Genomic DNA, 18,660 nt, shown 5'->3' on the forward strand with positions numbered 1-18,660 from the left:
CTGATTTCTGTCAAGAACCAACTGGATGCACAGAGAACAAGCTCTCGAAACCTTTGAAGAACAAAAACAACAGACTAATTGACTTTAATGGGCTTTTACCTGAGGCATAGATAATATCTTGAGTGTCGATCCTGTGTGTGCGCGTGTGCGTGTTTTCGTGGGATCATTTTGGTGCAGGGAAGCCGGAGAATCCTCCAACTACCTCCTGCATTTTCACAAAGGAGCGCGCAAGGCTGGATTCAAGCTGCAGTCCACTCCTCCTCACCATCTGCATTGGCACATCTGAAATACACGGAGGCAGAGAGGACGGCGAGGAGCTTTTCTCCACAACTCTTTCCACGGACTTTTGCATCTTCAGATGCGATTCATTCCACTTTACTAACTAAGATGAGACCACGTGTTGTGCGGAGTGCCGGAGATGCTGCTGCCTGCGCGTTAAAGTGCGGTGAGTGAGTGTCGGACGGGGACTTTTGAATGCCGCCTCTGATGTGCAGCTCGTCGCTGTCCGACGCGCGAGTGGTGCTGAAATTTGGATGATGCCTGGCCTGCGACTGCAAGGCTGCCGCTCCCTGCACCTCAACGAGGACAACGGCCGCTTCGTGCTGCTCGCCCTCCTCATCATCCTCTACCTGCTGTGCGGCGCTGCGGTCTTCTCGGCCATAGAGAGGCCCTCGGAGCTGCGGGCTCACGGCCGCTGGAACGGGACGCTCCTCAACTTTAGTGAGACCTTCAACATCAGCCTGCAGGAGCTCAACTCCTTCCTGCGGGAGTACGAGGCTGCCATCGCCGCCGGGATCCGGGCTGATGCCCTGAGGCCACGATGGGATTTTACAGGGGCTTTTTATTTTGTTGGAACTGTGGTGTCGACTATAGGTGGGTGATCTTTGCACCATACACTGATTCAGCTGCTCCATGAGTCCGTGCGGTTAAAATATTGTCAGCAATTTTGTGACCCGATGCCATTACAATTATTTAATTAAACCTAAAACATTTTCTAACCTAAACCACCTAAAATGGTTTCGTGTAATAACCTGATGGATAAAAGTATAACAACTGTGGTCACAGTTTCTAAAAGATGAAGACAAATAGTACAGACAAAATAGTAAAGGCTTGCCTGATAAGTCAAAAAATACATGCTGATGTGTTTATTAGCCGCTTTGCAGCCCCCGGCCTGTTTTCGTAGTTCTTTCCATTTCTTTAGAATCAAGGTGGATATGTTTATTATTTTTAAAAAAAACATCAAATAGGTGGGAATGAAGCGGTGAGGGGTTATAGATTGTACTATATAGGATATTGCAAGACAGAAGTGTTGATTTTGCACAGCAGGGGCTGGCCACGAAAACTCTCTTAAAATCTTTTTTGCTTGGTGGGGTGTCAGCGCCCTGATCAAGGCCTGGTACAAACAAGGAAGATTGGGCGCTTTAGCTACTTCCGTTCTGATAAACGTGATGTTGAGAAAAGGTTTTTAGATAGTTAAATATACCATCTCACTCAGTGATCAAAGCAAAAAAACTGCGTTAAGTAAAACTTCTACAGAGGTGAGAAGAGGAAAACTGGGGGGGAAAGTGCTGTAGAAACTCCACTTCAGAATACTTTTTCATTACTGTAAGCCTGGTCTGAGAAATATTCCAACCCCTCAGGCTGCTCTCTCCCCCTGGCTCACATACAGAGTAACAGATTACCATTTCTCCAACAGTCAGTGTTAGACTTTGGCTGTCAGGGGCTTTGGCTCAGTGAATGACATCTGACTTGCCTGCCATTTGAAGTGGTGCACACACCCATCCCTGGCTATAGGACAGCACCCAGGGGTGCTGTCCTACAGCACGATCCCGTTCAAACCAATGGGAATGTCAATGAGAAGCCCCCGTCTGCTGCCCCCTCATCTAACATTTACTGTGCAATAGGTCAGTAAAGAGCAAGTGTCCCTCGCAGGACGCTTGATGTGGTGGACTGCATGCCTGATGGTGGCCTGTTGAACTCAGCCCACCCTGTGATTATAATCAGCAGCTCCTGAACACCCAGACCGCCCCAAACTGTCTATGGGAGCAATAAGAGGGACTCACTGATGTTGCTCAGCCAGAATAGGATGAACATGAGCAGAGAACATTGTAGAAGTTCAGTTTCTCCTCAGGAGAGCTTCAATTATATTTCTTCACAGACCATTCTTTTTTATTGAGGCAGAAACGTAGAGCTCTCAGTGAGTCAATATACAATCAGCTTTCCCGGTCACAGGCAGGAACCACGACGACTGTGTTTGTGTATTCAGCAGGTCGGAATCCTTGCTATGAAGCAATCGCTTGTCATGAAGCAGTGCAGTTTTCCATTGAAAAACAGATCTGATGGTTTGAACTGAGTGGGACAGATGCCTTCCTTTCTTTGCACACTGTATGGTAATTCTATCTGGATTTCCATCTTCCTTCCTCCCCCCCCCCCCCCCCCCCCCGTTACTGTGCTGCATTCTTCAGTGTGGGTGATAAAACAGGGCCTCCCCACACAACCTTTTAACAGAGTGGCATCCCTCTGTGCACCACACTCCTCCAACACACTTCCCGCCTCTGACTCCCTGCCATGGCAAAGGCTTCAATTCAGCTGTGACACTTTGCTCCACCTGACATGTGGTGACTGTAACTTTGAAAAATGAAAGTGAAGCTGCGGCCACTCGAGGCACTTGTTTTGCCCAGCGCATCTTTCAGATTTATCTTTTTTTTGTTTTTTATACTGCAGGACAAAATAAACAGTATTTTTATGATGGGGAATCTTTCCTGTTTATTCATATTTTTAGAGCCTGGGCGCTGATATCAGACAGCAAATAAAACTGACTGACGATGGCACAACCCACAGTGTTTCAGAAAAGGTGTCATTGTGAGGCCACGAAAAAAATACTGTTTCTTTTTTTGGCTTCCTCCTAACCAATCACCAAGGGACCTGAACATATTAAAGATTCATGCTATTTTGTAGTTGGAAAGTGATAAATATTCATTCAGTCTTCATATGCTTAAAGCAAATGTTTTAAAAGTCAGCCCCTGATCATTTTTGTAACAGCTGCACCAGATTATCAGATTAATATTAGCTATCATGTCTTATCCCAGACATAAACACATTAAAGGAGAGCCAAGTATTTTTGCTGCCACAGCGCCACATTATGGTTAGAGTAGTGCAAATATGCAAAGGTTACATCTTGTAATTCACAGCTCTCTGTTTTCTGAATTCAGTAACTTTCAAAGTGCCCAGCCATAGGATACTCAGCTGGGCCTGGTTGGTGCTTGTATTAAGCCATAAAGTGATGATAGATCTGTCAGTGAATTGTACAGTCCTTGTTTTGATATTCTCAGTGATTAAAAAAAAAAAAAGGTTTTAAAACTTTCATTGGCTTAAGAATCCCACTGTTCATACCAGATAGATTTTAGCTTCTTTTTTTTCTCTAAAATGTCCAAATGCATCTGGAAACATTTTATGACAGGGATTGTTTTTATTATTATTATTTCTCCTTTTGTCTACTTCCCTGTCTCACAGGCAGCTGCAGCAACATGGCAACACAAGATGCCTCCATCTATAGAGCAGACTTTACAAAATCCTTCAGCTAAACCATACATTTGCAGGATTTTTTTTTTCTCTATAAGTTTGCTGGAAGATGAGAAAGATGAAAATTGAAAATTACAACTTTACAGCTGGTCCAACAGGGATCCTTGTCTGGAAACTATGGATCCCCTGAGTTCTTACAAAGTGATTATGACCTGAGGGGGCGTTCCTGTTGTCCTACTTCCTATTCTGGGAAGTGACTTAGAAACACAATTAACATAAGTGTCCAAATGGAACAGACCTTGACACCAGAAAACAACTTTTACTCTACATTTCCCTTGTGTAAACTAGGTGTGTATTTGGAAACACAGTAGGGCACAGGTGTGTGGTGAGTAAAAGTCACTAAAGTAAAAAAAACCTGTAATTATTCCATTTTTTGCTGAGTGAATAGTTTCTATTTAGATGAATGGGCTCCATCTCCAGGTCTATTACCTAGTCTCTATAATAGAGTCCCGGTCAAACTTCCGTATCTTCATAAAAGGTTGACCTTTTCGTGTAATTGAAAAATCACTGAGGTACACCCTTTCAGAGATACTGGTATCAGTACGGTGAACTAATAGACTAATAGCCAGTTTTAAAAATAATAAAAATGTCTATAAATAAAGAGGTTATTTATAAAACTTCAATGCAGCTTGATAGCTGATGACTGCCAATTAGGACAGGTCCCTGGAGTTGTTTCCGGGCCTGGATATCTGTCTGCTGTGAGCTGCTGCAATGACATTTCAGAGCAGCAGTACTGACTCACTTCAACACTGTTTCTACTTTTTCACAGTACTATCTGGATGAAGCAAGTCAATTTAGTAATGCATTTCAATCAGGAGGCAGTTAATTGTTTGGCATTCTTCACATAATAATTCACCACAGGCTCACTTCCTGTTCAGGCTGATTTATTTTTAGTGATAATACCAGCTCCGTTCTGCCTTGTCCTGCAGCAGACACAGCAGCAGCAGCTTCTTGCCCTGTCACACTTACACCCACCCACTCAGACCAGTCAAAAAAAGAAGAGGGGGCAAACAGGACAGTTTTGAAAGCTGGAAAAAGCTTTTCACAATGATTGGTCCTTAAAGGCAATGCACAAGAATGATAGGTTTGTCTTTGTAAACACAAACTTTCACAAACCAAATATCAGGAAACCATTCAGAGCTCATAGCATACCTAAGACCTTTGGCTTGGAGCTCATTTTCGTCGTCTGTGAGTTTTACTGTCTTAATACAAGTGAAACCACTTTCCCTCCAAGTTCCGAAAGCAAGAAAATCCACTTGCAGATTCTGGTGGAGCAGAAATAAATTGATGTAATATTGATTTTATGTTTTAGAATTGATCATTATATGACAAGAAAGGCTACTTTTTAACAAAATGCAGCAACAGTAATAGTTTGATTCTAATCCTGGCTCCTCCAAAACCTTTCACATTCTGTAGTGTGAGCGAAACAAATCTCACCTGAACTGCTGAGTAGTGTCTACATTCCTTTTTTTTTCATGTACCAATTTAAAAAAAAATGCTGACCTGAGTGACTATTACACCTTGTTTGACCACGGCCATCGTGCCTGGGGGAGAGCCACACTGGTCTCCTGCTGTGTGCACCACTGCATCTTGTTATTCACATGTCGCTGTGGTTACACATCAATGTCAACAAAGTGTCCATTTGACATACAAGCAGTGTGAAGAGTCACATGACCGAGTGGGAGGGGTTTCCTGGTATGAGTGTGTGCTGTCGTTCAGATTAACCACCGTATGCAGTTGCTGCAGCACTGGGACAGAACCATCTGTGTTGTCGTTGTTGGTGGATGTGTTTTCTGTAGGTGGGTGGGAATTCAATCTGAAAGGCAGGACTCATTAGTGCACCACGACGTTTCAGACTCGCTTCAGCCTTCTGTTTAGTTGAGACTGTCCCTCACATTAGTGACTGTTTCCTATTGGCCATCAATCTCCTTCCTCCTGTGCCCATTTGGCTCTGCAGTTACGACCGTGTGTAATTGTGTCACAAAATAGAGGCTGATCACATTGCACAAACAGTACATCACATGATGAAGATCTCTCCACAGAATAATGCGTCCAGTGCAACTCTATTTCATACCTAATGTATGCTGCCATCTCTCTTCCACTGTCTCCACTTTAGATCATTAGGTTTTCACAGCGAAATCGCAGAGCCAGAGGAAATGTCATTGTCAGAAAGGAAACAAAAAGAAGCTCTGCTGCTACAAGAAAAGTGCAGAGTTTCAAATTAGATTGTGTCCGGTCCAAATAATGAGCGTAAAAAACGTTTGTCCAGAAACTGATGGAGGCTGAGACCCTGTTACTATTGTATATCTGTAAGCTTCATCTGTACTGTTGTTTTAATAACAGTTTGTGTTGTTGCCTCCCCCTTTTTATAATCTTTTAGGCTTTAATAGAGAATATTTTCTTGATAAAAATGAATCATTGGTTTTATTACATTGGGATATAGCCTTGTGTGTGTGTGTGTTTGTCTGTGTGTCTAAATGTGGTGTGGCTATTCTTACTTTTCCCTACTAAGTGAGAGGGTGTGTTTGTCTGTGTGTCTAAATGTGGTTTGGCTATTCTTGTGGGGACACTTTTCCCCACTAAGTGAGAGGATGATTTGTGGAGTTAGGATTAGAATTAGGGTCAGATTAGAGATAGGTTAAAGAGTAGGAATACATAGTAGGAATATATTTGAAATAGTTAAAGTACAGTAATTCTGAGGGAATGGGGAATGCATTTTGTCTGCAAGGCGTGTGTGTGTGTGTGTGTGTGTGTGTGTGCTGGTAGTGTATCAGCTCTGTTGCTGCAGGGTCATAAATCTGCCATGACTTGATGAACTACATGCAGTAACTCATGGATTCAACATATTAAGACCAGAGGATGGCGGTGCACAGCCAATTCCATCAGCTTCCTGTCTTTAATCTGATTAGAATTTCACACATTTTGCTTTTGAACCAACAGGTAAAATAAAGAAAAAAGCAAGAAGAAGAAAAAGCAAAAACGTCTTGTTGCACTTGATTTAAACCGTCGTTGGTGGACTTTTATCTTGTTAATATTTTGACCATGATCTGTTTTTTACAGCCTATCAAATTAGCTGCTGCTGTTAATGCCCGACTCACAGCTACATGAATCCTTTATTAGTGGAAAATGCGCTGTCTTGAAACATTATCAGGACAGACAGACTGCAGCCGGACATATTTCAAATGATTAAATGCACACATGCATTCGAGAATGATTCCATGTCTTTCCAGCGCTAGCATGTGTAGTATATTGTATGTGCAGTGTATCGTAAACAAGAAGGAGCATTTGTGTGTTTTGTGTATGACCTTGAGTCAGCAACATGGTTGCTCCTGATTCGATTACAGTGACAGAGCAATGTGTCATTGGTAGAGGTTGTGATGAAAGACCCTCGATGTTGCGTGTCATATGTCTACAGTCAGTTTACTGTAGGCACGAATTATATCAATAAAAAAAAGCCAATGATGAAAGCTGACAATTGTTATTTTGAAAACATTATCCCTGCGTCAAGTCTCGTGTTCAGGGTTACAAAAAGACCCAGAGCTGCTGTAATAGTTGAAAATAACATGGAGTAATTATATATCATTTATATTTTGATATTCCAAAATATTATAAATATATATTTACTATAGACCCTATCTTTTTCTAATTAGTTCCATTGTCGACCCATACACACTGACTCATTCACAGCTATTGCTACAACACTATTGTGCAACCTAAGAAATATTGAAAATTTAAATGACTAAAAAAAAACATTTCATCTTGATGTGCTATCCCTGCCATTGCTCTGCGCCCCCTACTTTGAGACAACTGACTTAGTTCGCCATTTAGGTTTTCATGAGCAAACATTTTATTTATTTTCAAAATTTCAAAATGGGAGGTCAATTAAGCGACACATTTTTCCCAATGCACAATTCCACATATCCATACAGCATCTATTTATAAATGATCTATAAATATAGTAGTAGGCTAGGTGTGATGGTACTGTTACAGTTCACTCTTCCCGTGCCCAATGACTGCTGTAAATGGCCTTAGACTCACAGAGACCCTGAAGAGCTTTAGGTGGTAAAGAGGCGAATGAATGAAGAGTGAGAAAGAATGCACACATGTGAGAGAGATGATCCAGTCAAATACATATGATTTAAATAGGGAATCCAATCAAGAACATACATGTAGTATAAAAAATGCACCTGATTCTTCTTTATTCAAGTAATATTGTTCTGTTTACAAAACTGAACCAGCTGCTCACAGACCACCATTTGCATGTGGTTTTATGTGTTTGTCCTGACGCCAGTGTTTACAGATTACTTGGCTCCATCCAGGACAGTCTGACTCTGGCAGAGTCAGACAGTCTCAGACTCCGAGTGGGTGATGAAAGTTAATAGAAAGTTAAACAAAATGTAACTGCCAGCAGCAGAGATTTGCCTCACTAATTTTCTAAAGGTGCCTAGCTGTGGATTCCGTGATCGAGGATCATTATTTTAGTTAACAAAATAACAGAGACATGGCTGACAGGAATCAGGATCTCGACCAGTTTTAAATATTAGGCATTCCAGCTTTAACACAGGGTGTTTGAGAAGTAAATCATTAAACTAAAATCCTGCAAAAGCGCCGGCAATCATTTCCTTTTGGTCTGATGTCTCTGTTTTCATGTGAAGCTGAACCAGCACTGAAAGACAAATACAGCATTAATGAACCGTCACTATGATACTGTACAGGCGTCAGGCTGGTATCATCTATTAGCCTGAACATGGAGTCTTATCATGCTGACCTGAGGTCGTTAGTGTTTCGAAAGAACCACCTGAACAGGTGTGTTTGCTCTGGTGTATAATACAAGAGGCCTTTATGTAGCTAAGCTTTTATCTAAACATTGACTGTGCACACAGTTCCTGATAATAGGAAATGCAAGGACGCAGCCTTCAGATCCATCAGGGAGAAGCTATTAATCTGACAAGAGAATGACTCCTCAGTCACATGAGAGGAGAACAATTGAGCTCCCATTTTGTAAATGAAAAAATAATTAACATGGGTCATACTTCTAACTTCGGACATAGTGGAACTTTAACAGTATTCTGAAACAAAACCATGAAGACAAAAGAAAGCAGTGTCCACTTCAGAACAGCATGTTTTTTGACAGCAAATCCATATGCACGATGGCAGACTCAATATTTCTGCTTCTGCCAAGGGATTTGGTCGAGAAAGGCAATTTAAAACACTGGTGTTGATTCAGCCAAAAAATGAACCGAGAGGAAGCACAAGGGTAGAGAAGAAGGTATATTATTTAAATGTGGCTTTCTAACTGAGTTGTGTATATTTTGCCTAAAAGGCTTCTCATTAACAGGAGGCTATTTCAACCAAGGGAAAACAAAAAGTGTTCAAACTGACACTATAAATATAAATAAAATAAATAGGATTAAACTTTCAGATAGTTGAACGGGAAGTGGGTAGAGCTTTTATACCGATTTTGTGTTTCAATTTCAGTTCAAAGTGTCACTTTAACTGAGCTCATTGGATCAGCACAAATGTTTTCAAGTACGAATACGTGCCCTTAAATAAATTATCTGGCATAATACTGATCCTTGAATGGATATTGATGCGCCCCTTCATACCTGTTACAGGCAATGTAACTGCTGTATTTGTATCTCTCTGAGCTGCTCCTGAGAGGATTTATATGTATTGAACAGCTCTGATGACTCTCATCTTTATTATCATCACTATGGTCCATTATTGCTAATGATCTCACAGGCATGTGTAGAGCATAGCACTCATTAACAATGCTAAGATATAGTAAATCACACTCATACCAGTAATGCATCTGCATTCTTTGTGTGTGTGTGTGTGGGTTTGTGTTAGCAGTGCCATAGAATTTATTGCTTGGATGTGAGGGCTATGGGTATTCCGTTAATATTTCATAGCTTTCACTTGGATTGTGTGTGCAGCGTGGAGATCTCTGGGTGTGTACGTTACACATACTTTCATCTTTATTTCAGCATCGTGTGAATGTCGTTTCCCATCTTGCTATTAATGCCGGCAGTTTCCTAGCAGATGGTGTGATGATGATCTCTGGGGTCCGTCCATGTTGCTGCTTCCTCAGCCCTCTGTCCTCTCTGCAGACCCCTGCGAAGCCTCTCCGTGACTAATGATTTCCTGTTCGTCTCAGAAACACAATCATCACAGGCTAGCGTGGCATTTTGCTGCTCCTGCTTTTATCAGACCAAATTAATGCTATTCCTTCCAATGTGAAGCAGTTAGCCAGGACTGTTATTTTAAGGGTTGTTAATTGGGTGTTATGTGGAGGCAAAAAGGGGTGAGGACATTTGACTTTTGGTTTGCAAACCATTCCCCATAATAAGCGTTTAAGTCCATATTCTGGACTCCATGGAGCTGCACGTAGTGGTGGGGAGGGGAGGTTTGTCCTCTGTGACTTGCAGTAACCTTCATCTTCAGCCTGACTTCTAGCGACAAGCTAATCTACATTAAAAAACATATCCTTCATTCAGAAACATGACCCTGAGTGCTTTCAGTTAGTCTTCTCTCACAGTCATCCATTAGAGGTTTTAGCCCAAAAAAAGGGACTTTGTGTATTTCTGTTGCACTGTGTTGCTCTTCCGCTTTCAAATTATATTGCTGACTGTTCTCTCAATTATCGGCTGAAGTGACTCACGCTTTCTAAATACAAATTCTTACCTGCAGCTCGAATGTATGCTGCGTCCTGATGGCTGGCCTTGACAGCCCATTTCCAGTGGAATAAATCAATTTGCCTTTACAATAGATTAAAAAAATCAATATACATGATCAATAGGTAAAAAGAAAAACACTGAACGACAAAAAACAACTCTCAGTTCCACTGACTTTTTTGTTAATTTACTTTTGATTTTTTTTTTTCATTTTACCATGACTTGTACAGTAGGTCGTCATAGCAGCCAATAGCAAACATTAATATTCATAATTTTTTATAACTTTGGCAAAACATTTCAATGCAAATCTCTATGCCTGAACCTGCCTACATGTGTCTGGATTATAGTTGTCTATTCAGCCTATTATATAAGTTTGTGGGAAAACTGACTTGAACTTTGTTTTTTGTTTGTTTTGTTTTGGGGGATTTTGTTATATCCAGATGTTTCTTTTTTTTTAACAGTAAAGATCTGAGGATTAGAAAACTTTGAAAAAGAAATTGTTTACACAGACCTGAGCTCATTACCTAGAATCATTTGTTGAAGGAAAACCAGAGCAGTTTACACTGCGCCTTCTAATGAAGCACACTATGTATCCATGAACTAATTCCACTAAATAAAAAAAAACCTGCCGTGCTCACCATTCAGTTTGTTCAAATTTGAAGGACACGTTGCTCTAAAATGCAGACAATAGCAGCGGTAGCTTCATCCAACACCTCGTCAGGACTAATTGCACACATTGCTGCGTGCTGGTGTTCTTTGCCTACTGTGTTTTCTGCTGTCGGTGCTCCAACTGATGCAAAACGTGCTGAGATCCATAGATTTTGTGCTGTGCTTCACTCAGAGTGGCCCTTTGAAGCAAAGCGTGTCGACTAATTACTGTTTAGAGGCGAAGAGGTCCACTAAGTGTAGCAATGAAATGCAAAGCATTCACAACGTCCATCAATATCACCATAGAGAAGTCTCTTGGTAATTTTTGCTCCTTGGTTTCCCGCCTCTTATACACACATCTTAATGAGCCATTGTTACTGAGCACCGGTCACTAGTAGTAGCTCTTCAGTTCAGATTGTGTCAACCGCAGAACCAGTGATTTACACAAAACTATTGGTGACAAACACTGTATCAAACACCAACATTACCACCGTCCCTTAGTACAGTTCCCACAGTATGGAAAACACGGAAGGATGGTCTCTTCTTATCTTCTCTGCACAACTGTCAAACAGTAATTAGTGGTTACTAATGGCACTATTTCTATCACTTTCCTCCTGGCTGAACCTTGAGTGTGTAATTACAGTACGTATCGGAGGATAGCCATCAGAGAGTAACGCTATTTTCACCGTTGATTCCAGCATATTTGATTTAATGTAAATGGGAATATTCTCCCAGGGATGTAAGTGCAATTGTTGATGTCCTGCTACACTGGGACGTGCTGTAAGTTTCTCATTTTCACTTGGCCAGAGAGGATGGAGCGCAGTGTTCTTAGGGATCAGCAGCAGAATCATGAATCATGAAATCGGCGGTTTCGGAACACCAAATTAAGTTTTTGTCGGAGGGGGAAGTCACGAAGTGTGTGCTTCTTGTGTTTCAGCTCGTCTGCCCTTTGCTTTCTATTATTGTTCTGTTTTCCCTAATGTGTCTTGACACAGTAGTCTGGAGTAATGGCTCTGAAATGCTACACTGAATCGATGCTTGGAGCCTTTTCCCCTCTGAGGTAATTTACTTGGTAATGAGAGACAGCGCAGAGGACTGTCTCTCTGTGTGTGCACCGAAATGATGTAATCTGTTTCCTTCTGATTCAGAGCACTTTTAGAGTCTTGGGCTTCTAATTAATTAACTATGAAATAGGAGGAAAAGAGTTTTACTCAAGGGCTTCATTTGGTCCTCACCCTTCAGTTAGTCGACTGTTTTTAACTGTTTAAACAAAACTAGCCTTCTGTCCACTTTACGATCATTTACAACAGCTGCTAATTCACCGTCTGATGTAATGTAGAAATCCCCTCCACGTGTGTGTGTTCTCTGGCAAAAGTTCTGTGTCTATGTGTTTTGATGTTTCCTCTTGTCTCTAAGAAAACAATCTGTATCAATCATTGTTGATCTAAATGACCTGCTGTGTCGACCGCAGACCCACCTGTGAGTGGTTTCTGAGTGTGGGAGATAAGGTCGAAAAAGCCATTTTGAGCATCATAAAAGAAATATTGGCCAGATATTGATGTCATTTATTACCTGGCGAGGATGATTACAGACAGGCTCATGTCAGAGGGGGTAAATGTGCTGCCCTGAAAAGACAGAAACGGAGGAAAGACACGATGAAAGAATCAATTACCCTTAGCCTGGAAGTGAACAAGTTGATCTTTCGGCACCATTTTATTTGCTGTGGTGTACAGTGTGTGTGTGTGTGTGTGTGTGTGTGTGTGTTGGAGTGCTGATGAGGTGCAAACATATTGAATGGACACGAAAATCGCTTGTTGAAAATCAAGCATTACTCATAGATTGCTGCGTGTGTAACAAGTCTTAGATCAAACAGAGGCACAGCTGAAGGCACGTGACAAAGAATGGAATAGAATAAAATAGAATAGAATAGAATAGAATAGAAACTAATCTTTATTGTTCGCACAGGGTTGAAAACTTCCCCCAGTTCACCAGACAAAACAAAACAAGCTGCACTGAAAACACAACATCAACGCATTAAATCACAATTATATTTGAAATAACTCTGTGGCTTTATTTTTTACTCCAAAAGGTAAAATACTTATAAAAGTAGAACAGATCTATTAATGCCTGGGGGCTGGTCACTTAACTGTCTGGTAAACAATAGCTTCCCGAATTGAACTTGTATTCTAATTTATTGACATTTAATTCATGTTCATAATTTCTTTTAAAATTCCTCAGCCTGTTTAAAGGAATTGTGTAGCACTTTGAATGGAATAAACAGTTGTGAGCAGGCAACTGCAGACAGCAGGTCAAGAGTGTGGAGTTATCAGTGGAGTAAAGTTAGATTAGATTATATTCATTGATCCCACACTGGGAAAATAACAGTTGTACAAAGGAGTGAAAATGTGACGTGAATTATAGTAAGTGCTGCCAAAAACCAAACAACAAAAGATGTGCGAGTGGGATGAAACAGCAGTTTATGGAACCCATACCCTGCAGGCATGTAAAAGCAAACGACCACTTCAGGGGACATTCATCACCCTGTGCAAAATAGGAAAAGAGCGAGGTATGCACAGTGACATAGACCTTTACGGTGCATTTGCTACCCATGCTAAAAATGGTCTGAGAGTCCATTATGTAATGAACCAGTGTTTCACAACCTGTAATTAGAGTCAACAAACTGGATTTAGGAGAAGTGTGAACGGTTCCGTGATAAAGCAATAAGTGGAAGAATGATTCTATCTCTCAGTTATGTTCACCACATTTCAAATTCTTATTATACATTATTACAGTTGTTATTACAGCACATACTGTAAGCACGGTCGTAAACTTTTATTCGTACACTTGCCCCTTAAGAGGTAGTCGTAGTGGTTGGCTTTCTAAGCACTGGGAGATTTTATGAGCTGCACCTTTTGACACCTCTCAAGACTGAGAAGCACAGGTTTAATATGCAGCTGAAGTCATAAACATCTTCTCAAAAACCACCGCCTTAGCCACGGCCGCCACACGATCAAGAAGTCATGGGGAGAACACAGAGTGCTGGGATCAGCTTATTTCTGATTCACTTTTTTCACAGGTGATCCAGGAATATTCAGTTTTGCATATTGCTGAATACAATTAACAGTATGCAATACCACAGTTTTTTTCTTTTTGCATTTTAAAATTGAATTTCTAGCTGCAGCTGGAATGGTTGATGCAGGAGTTTAAAGAGACAACAGTTCTTTAACTGTACTGTATTATTGGAGTAGTGTATGTTTTTTGTTTGGTGGTGAGGGTGTAGTTGCGTCAGTGTGAGATGTTGTCAGTGGTAAAGTCCACCTGTGGAGAAGCTGATGTGATTTTCTGACAGAAGATATTTTAAAGTGCTGGAGCCGATTCTAACACTAAGTCCACTAAGTCCTTTTTGTTGCTGATACTGGGGAACTACACACCAGGTGTATACTACCAGACAGTATCGCCAGTTCACAAAGTTTTTGTACAAAACTCAAAATCAGTCAATTATGAGAATCAACTTAACCTTGATTTAGAGTAGGAGGGTGAGCCCCTCTTCAGGGGGGGTTTCCACAGCAGATTATTGGCATAGGTTTTGGATCAGATGCCCTCCATACACCACCCTCTCCATGCTTTGGTGTAATGGTAGGTCTCTAAGTTAGTCAGGGATTAAGTGTCTTATCGAACACAGCTGTAATTATTTATGTTTCAAATTCTTGTTTGTCTTATTTGTCCTTGTTGTAATCAACTCTCAAGGCAAAGCTCACTTAAACCCTCTTTTCCTTTTTAATCATATTTTCACAAAACTTTCATCCCAAACTGTTATCCAGTTAGTTTTAGCACATTACTTTTTTAATTCTTCTTTAGCTTTCTGAAAATGTAATCCTAGACACAGAGGGGCAAAATTAAATTTGAGCCTCATTTAAAACACATAATCATAATTCATAGTTGTGTCGCTTTCATGCACCACTTCTCTTAACTCTTTAATGGGATTTCTTGGGAGAAACTGAAGACATCCTGTAACCTAAACTCCGCCGTTGCCCTCACTTAGAAGATTAACTGTCTGACACTTATCCTCTGTCTCTGCAGGTTTCGGGATGACAACCCCTGTCACAGTCGCAGGCAAGGTGTTCCTGATTTTTTATGGGCTCCTGGGCTGCGCTGCTACCATCCTTTTCTTTAACCTATTCCTGGAGCGAATCATCACCCTGCTGGCTGTGGTGATGAAGGCGGTGAGGGAGCGGAGAATCAGGAATAGCGGTCTGCTCCCCCCAGGCATTCGCCATGACTTCTCAGCCTACTCCCTTCCAGGCTGGAAACCCTCTGTGTACCACGTGATGCTGATTCTTGGCCTGTCAGCCATCACTATTTCCTGCTGTGCGTCGGCCATGTACACCCCGGTGGAAGGATGGGTGTACTTGGACTCCCTCTACTTTTGCTTTGTTACCTTCAGCACCATTGGCTTTGGGGATTACGTCAGCAGCCAGAGCGCCTCCTATGAATACCAAAGCCTCTACAGGGTGGCCAACTTTTTCTTCATGCTCATGGGTGTGTGCTGCATCTACTCACTCTTCAATGTCATCTCCATTGTCATCAAGCAGGTGCTCAACTGGATCCTGGAGAAAATGAGCTGCTTGTTTTGTCAGCGCTGCAGCAAGGCCCAGGCCTTCTTGGGTCGGCGTAATGCCATCAGGCCGGGCTCTAAGGGTCGCCAAGGTCGTCTTGCCCATGCGCCTGACTCCGAAGGACCTTGCGATAGTGACACTGAGGGACGCAGACTATCAGGCGAGATGATCTCTATGAAAGACCTGGCAGCGTCTAACAAAGTATCTCTGGCTCTCATGCAGAAGCAGCTGTCAGAGTCAGCTAATGGATACCCCAGGACAGTCTGTGGCAGCTCACGCCATAATGGTTTCTCTGGGGGAGTCGGTGCCCTGGGTATCATGAACAACAGGTTGGCAGAGACGAGTAACTCCAGATAAAGGGAACAGCAACTGAGACTAAGTGCCGGAAAAGATTGGATTTTAAAGTGGAGCCTTAGTTTTCTTTGTTATGCATGATACACTTATATTTGGAGTATATCTGGAGCTCAGTGGTGACAAAACAATGAAAGTTAAAACAGGTTGTCATGGATTTTACCATGATGGTGGCATGAAGAGAGAACTCTAGTCACAACTGAAAGAAATTGTTCAGGAAGAACCCTTGATCCCCGTTGAATTGACCAACCATTGAACCCTGAGCAAATCACTGAACGTCCATGAAATATCACTGACAGTCTGCAGGAACAGTCTGTAATTTCATGCTCATCGCACCAGACTTAAGTGACTGAAACGTTCTACTGTTATGGAGCCAAGGAAAGTACATAGTGCAATCTTAATTCTTTGTACATATAATACAGGTGTAATCACTGAATGATATAGCACACGATGATCTATGCATTATACTTCTCATGCATTTTTTGCACCATTAGTAGACTTGTGCAATTCCCATGCATTCTTGTCATGGCTTAAGTTTTACCCCTCAGGTCATTCATTTTATAAATCAATAGTAGAAAGAGTAAGAGTAACGTCAGTGATTTTGCGGATGACTAGACATCTACGATTGTTGCTGTCACATTCCACAAGATTGAAAACAAAAAATCCGAAGGAAAGAAACTTGTTTTTTTTTTGTTTGTTTATCAGTTGGCTACAAGTGTGGTGTCACAGATCTTTGAATCAAAGCAGAAAGCAAAAACACCACCCTATTGTATCTCTTTGTTTTTTCAAACTTACAGCTGCCAGCAACAAAACAACAGATAAAGGCTGGTAATATTTTAATTAAAATTTTAATTACAGGATTCATACTTATGATTGGGGTGAATTTTACTTCAAGTCAACGAGAAGCCTTTAGAGACGCAGGGACGGCGGAGGGTGAATTTCAATTTCCCTCTTGACATTTAACCTTAAACCTTGACCCTCCATTTAACATTTGAATGAAAGTTGAGGGTTGAGGTTAAGGTTACACTGTACATTGTCTTGTTGCAGAAGAGACGTAGGCTTCAGTGTAGAGTTAGTTGTTACCACAGTGGTGGGCCATGGGGCAGTCAGGTCATTTGTGGGCTGTTGTTGATCACAGTTTTAGACTGTGTCAACAAAAACAAGATGTGGAAATGGCTTCATTGCAAACGCATTACAAAAAGGCTTCAATGGATTGGCAGCAGCCACTCCATTAAAAGAATTCCCATGTCTGTGAGGTCCTTCTTACTGGGAATGCTACGACTTCACTTTTACTCTCAACAACATGTAAATTACCGCCATCTGCTGTTAAAGAATGTAACTACCTCTAACGCAGGTGAAGCGCATGCTTTGGCTCAAATGATTAATGTTGTGTCATGACTGGTCAACCCACCTTGCAACACGTTAAAGATTAAGAGGTAAGTGACATCGCTAAGAAATCAAATTTAAGCCAAAACAACCCATTATACTCTTTAGTCATTCAAGCCATTCTCTGACATGACTCCTGACATTTCTTTGAATGACTACGTCTTGGGTATCACTCATGACTCATTATGTTCTTGAAGCGGTGTTCCATTTCCCAGGGATAGATTTCTCCCACTTCCCTTTGTAATTCAATTTCAATGGACGAGGGTTGGAAGGAAAAGACAAATGGGACAAGACCAAACATTGATGGTTTTATCCTACAGGTGACAATAACGCTTGAAACTCAAAACCCTAAAAGGTTTTCTCTGCGAAACAAACCAGACAAGATATATAATAATAATAAACAAAGCTTTCAGAGGGTGATCTCTCCTAATTTAGTGAATTTAAGGATACAGTGCTTCTCCGTCAGGTTCCGTTTTCACAAGCATAATTTCTTCCATAGTATCTGCAATTGAGCGCTTTTGTGGTGGTGTATTTTTTATCCTGGTTGTATTTTTAAACAGCCAGGATATGGGAGGAGACATTATACTCAAACTGTCACTTCTTTAACATATTCACACACAATACGAATAAATGGTGGCTCTAATCAACTTTTTCCATCTTTGACTTCTAATATCCTTCCAGACAGCTCGCTTTGTTTTCCCTGTCATCTCTGAATTCACTGCACCAAAAATGCTCCTGCTTTGTTTCCCTTGCACATCGACTCTGTCCTCAAGCCTATCGTCACACTTACACTGTGAATAAGAGACATGTCATAACTGTATATATATATATGAAACCCTGGAGCATCTTAACAGTGTGACCTGGATCTGGATTAGTCCCTTGTTGTAATTCGTCACCTTAGAGCCTAGACGTGATGATGTACTTTACTCCCAGTCTCAACAAATGGAATAGAGAAAATGACTCAGGTAGTTAAACCTTCAGGCTTGTCTTAGTTTTTCCTTGCATGCCACTATGGTAAAGCCATATGAGATAGCTGTAAATAACAGAGGACTATTTAAAGTCTATTTTTCTACTTCTACTGTTTAGCTTTTGAGTATCTTAATGTAAATGACTGGAGAAGACTGATGAGATGCAGCTTGTAAAACATCCCTCAAATAAAGAGATCACAGGTGTTCTGAGGTGAACGTGTAGGAAATGTAAACGTTGTTGCTGTTGCAGAGTCAAATGAAAAGATCGGCCTCCCTCTCACATTTGTTCCATTTGTGTGAAGCTAAAGCACATCTGTTTAGCAGTTCAACAGAATGGGGGCGCTGCAGGACAAGTTTAACAGACTAGCTAAAAACAAACCGATCTGGTTTCTTTGAATAAAATAATCAAATAAATTACTGAAACTATTAGAGTAT

General features: G+C 41.2%; 1 protein-coding gene across 1 annotated transcript; it reads left to right on the top strand.

The window, feature by feature from the left end:
* Positions 1-6: 6 nt before the first annotated feature.
* Positions 7-18,654, top strand: kcnk12 (potassium channel, subfamily K, member 12). Its single transcript, XM_008322262.2, has 2 exons — positions 7-873; positions 14,985-18,654. The coding sequence occupies exons 1-2, from the start codon at positions 534-536 to the stop codon at positions 15,875-15,877; spliced, it is 1,233 nt and encodes a 410-aa protein (XP_008320484.1). The 5' UTR covers positions 7-533; the 3' UTR covers positions 15,878-18,654.
* The last annotated feature ends 6 nt before the right edge of the window (positions 18,655-18,660 follow it).

This window comes from Cynoglossus semilaevis, chromosome 12 (assembly GCF_000523025.1).
Source record: "Cynoglossus semilaevis isolate Cse_v1.0 chromosome 12, Cse_v1.0, whole genome shotgun sequence".
Taxonomy (NCBI): Eukaryota; Metazoa; Chordata; class Actinopteri; order Pleuronectiformes; family Cynoglossidae; genus Cynoglossus; species Cynoglossus semilaevis.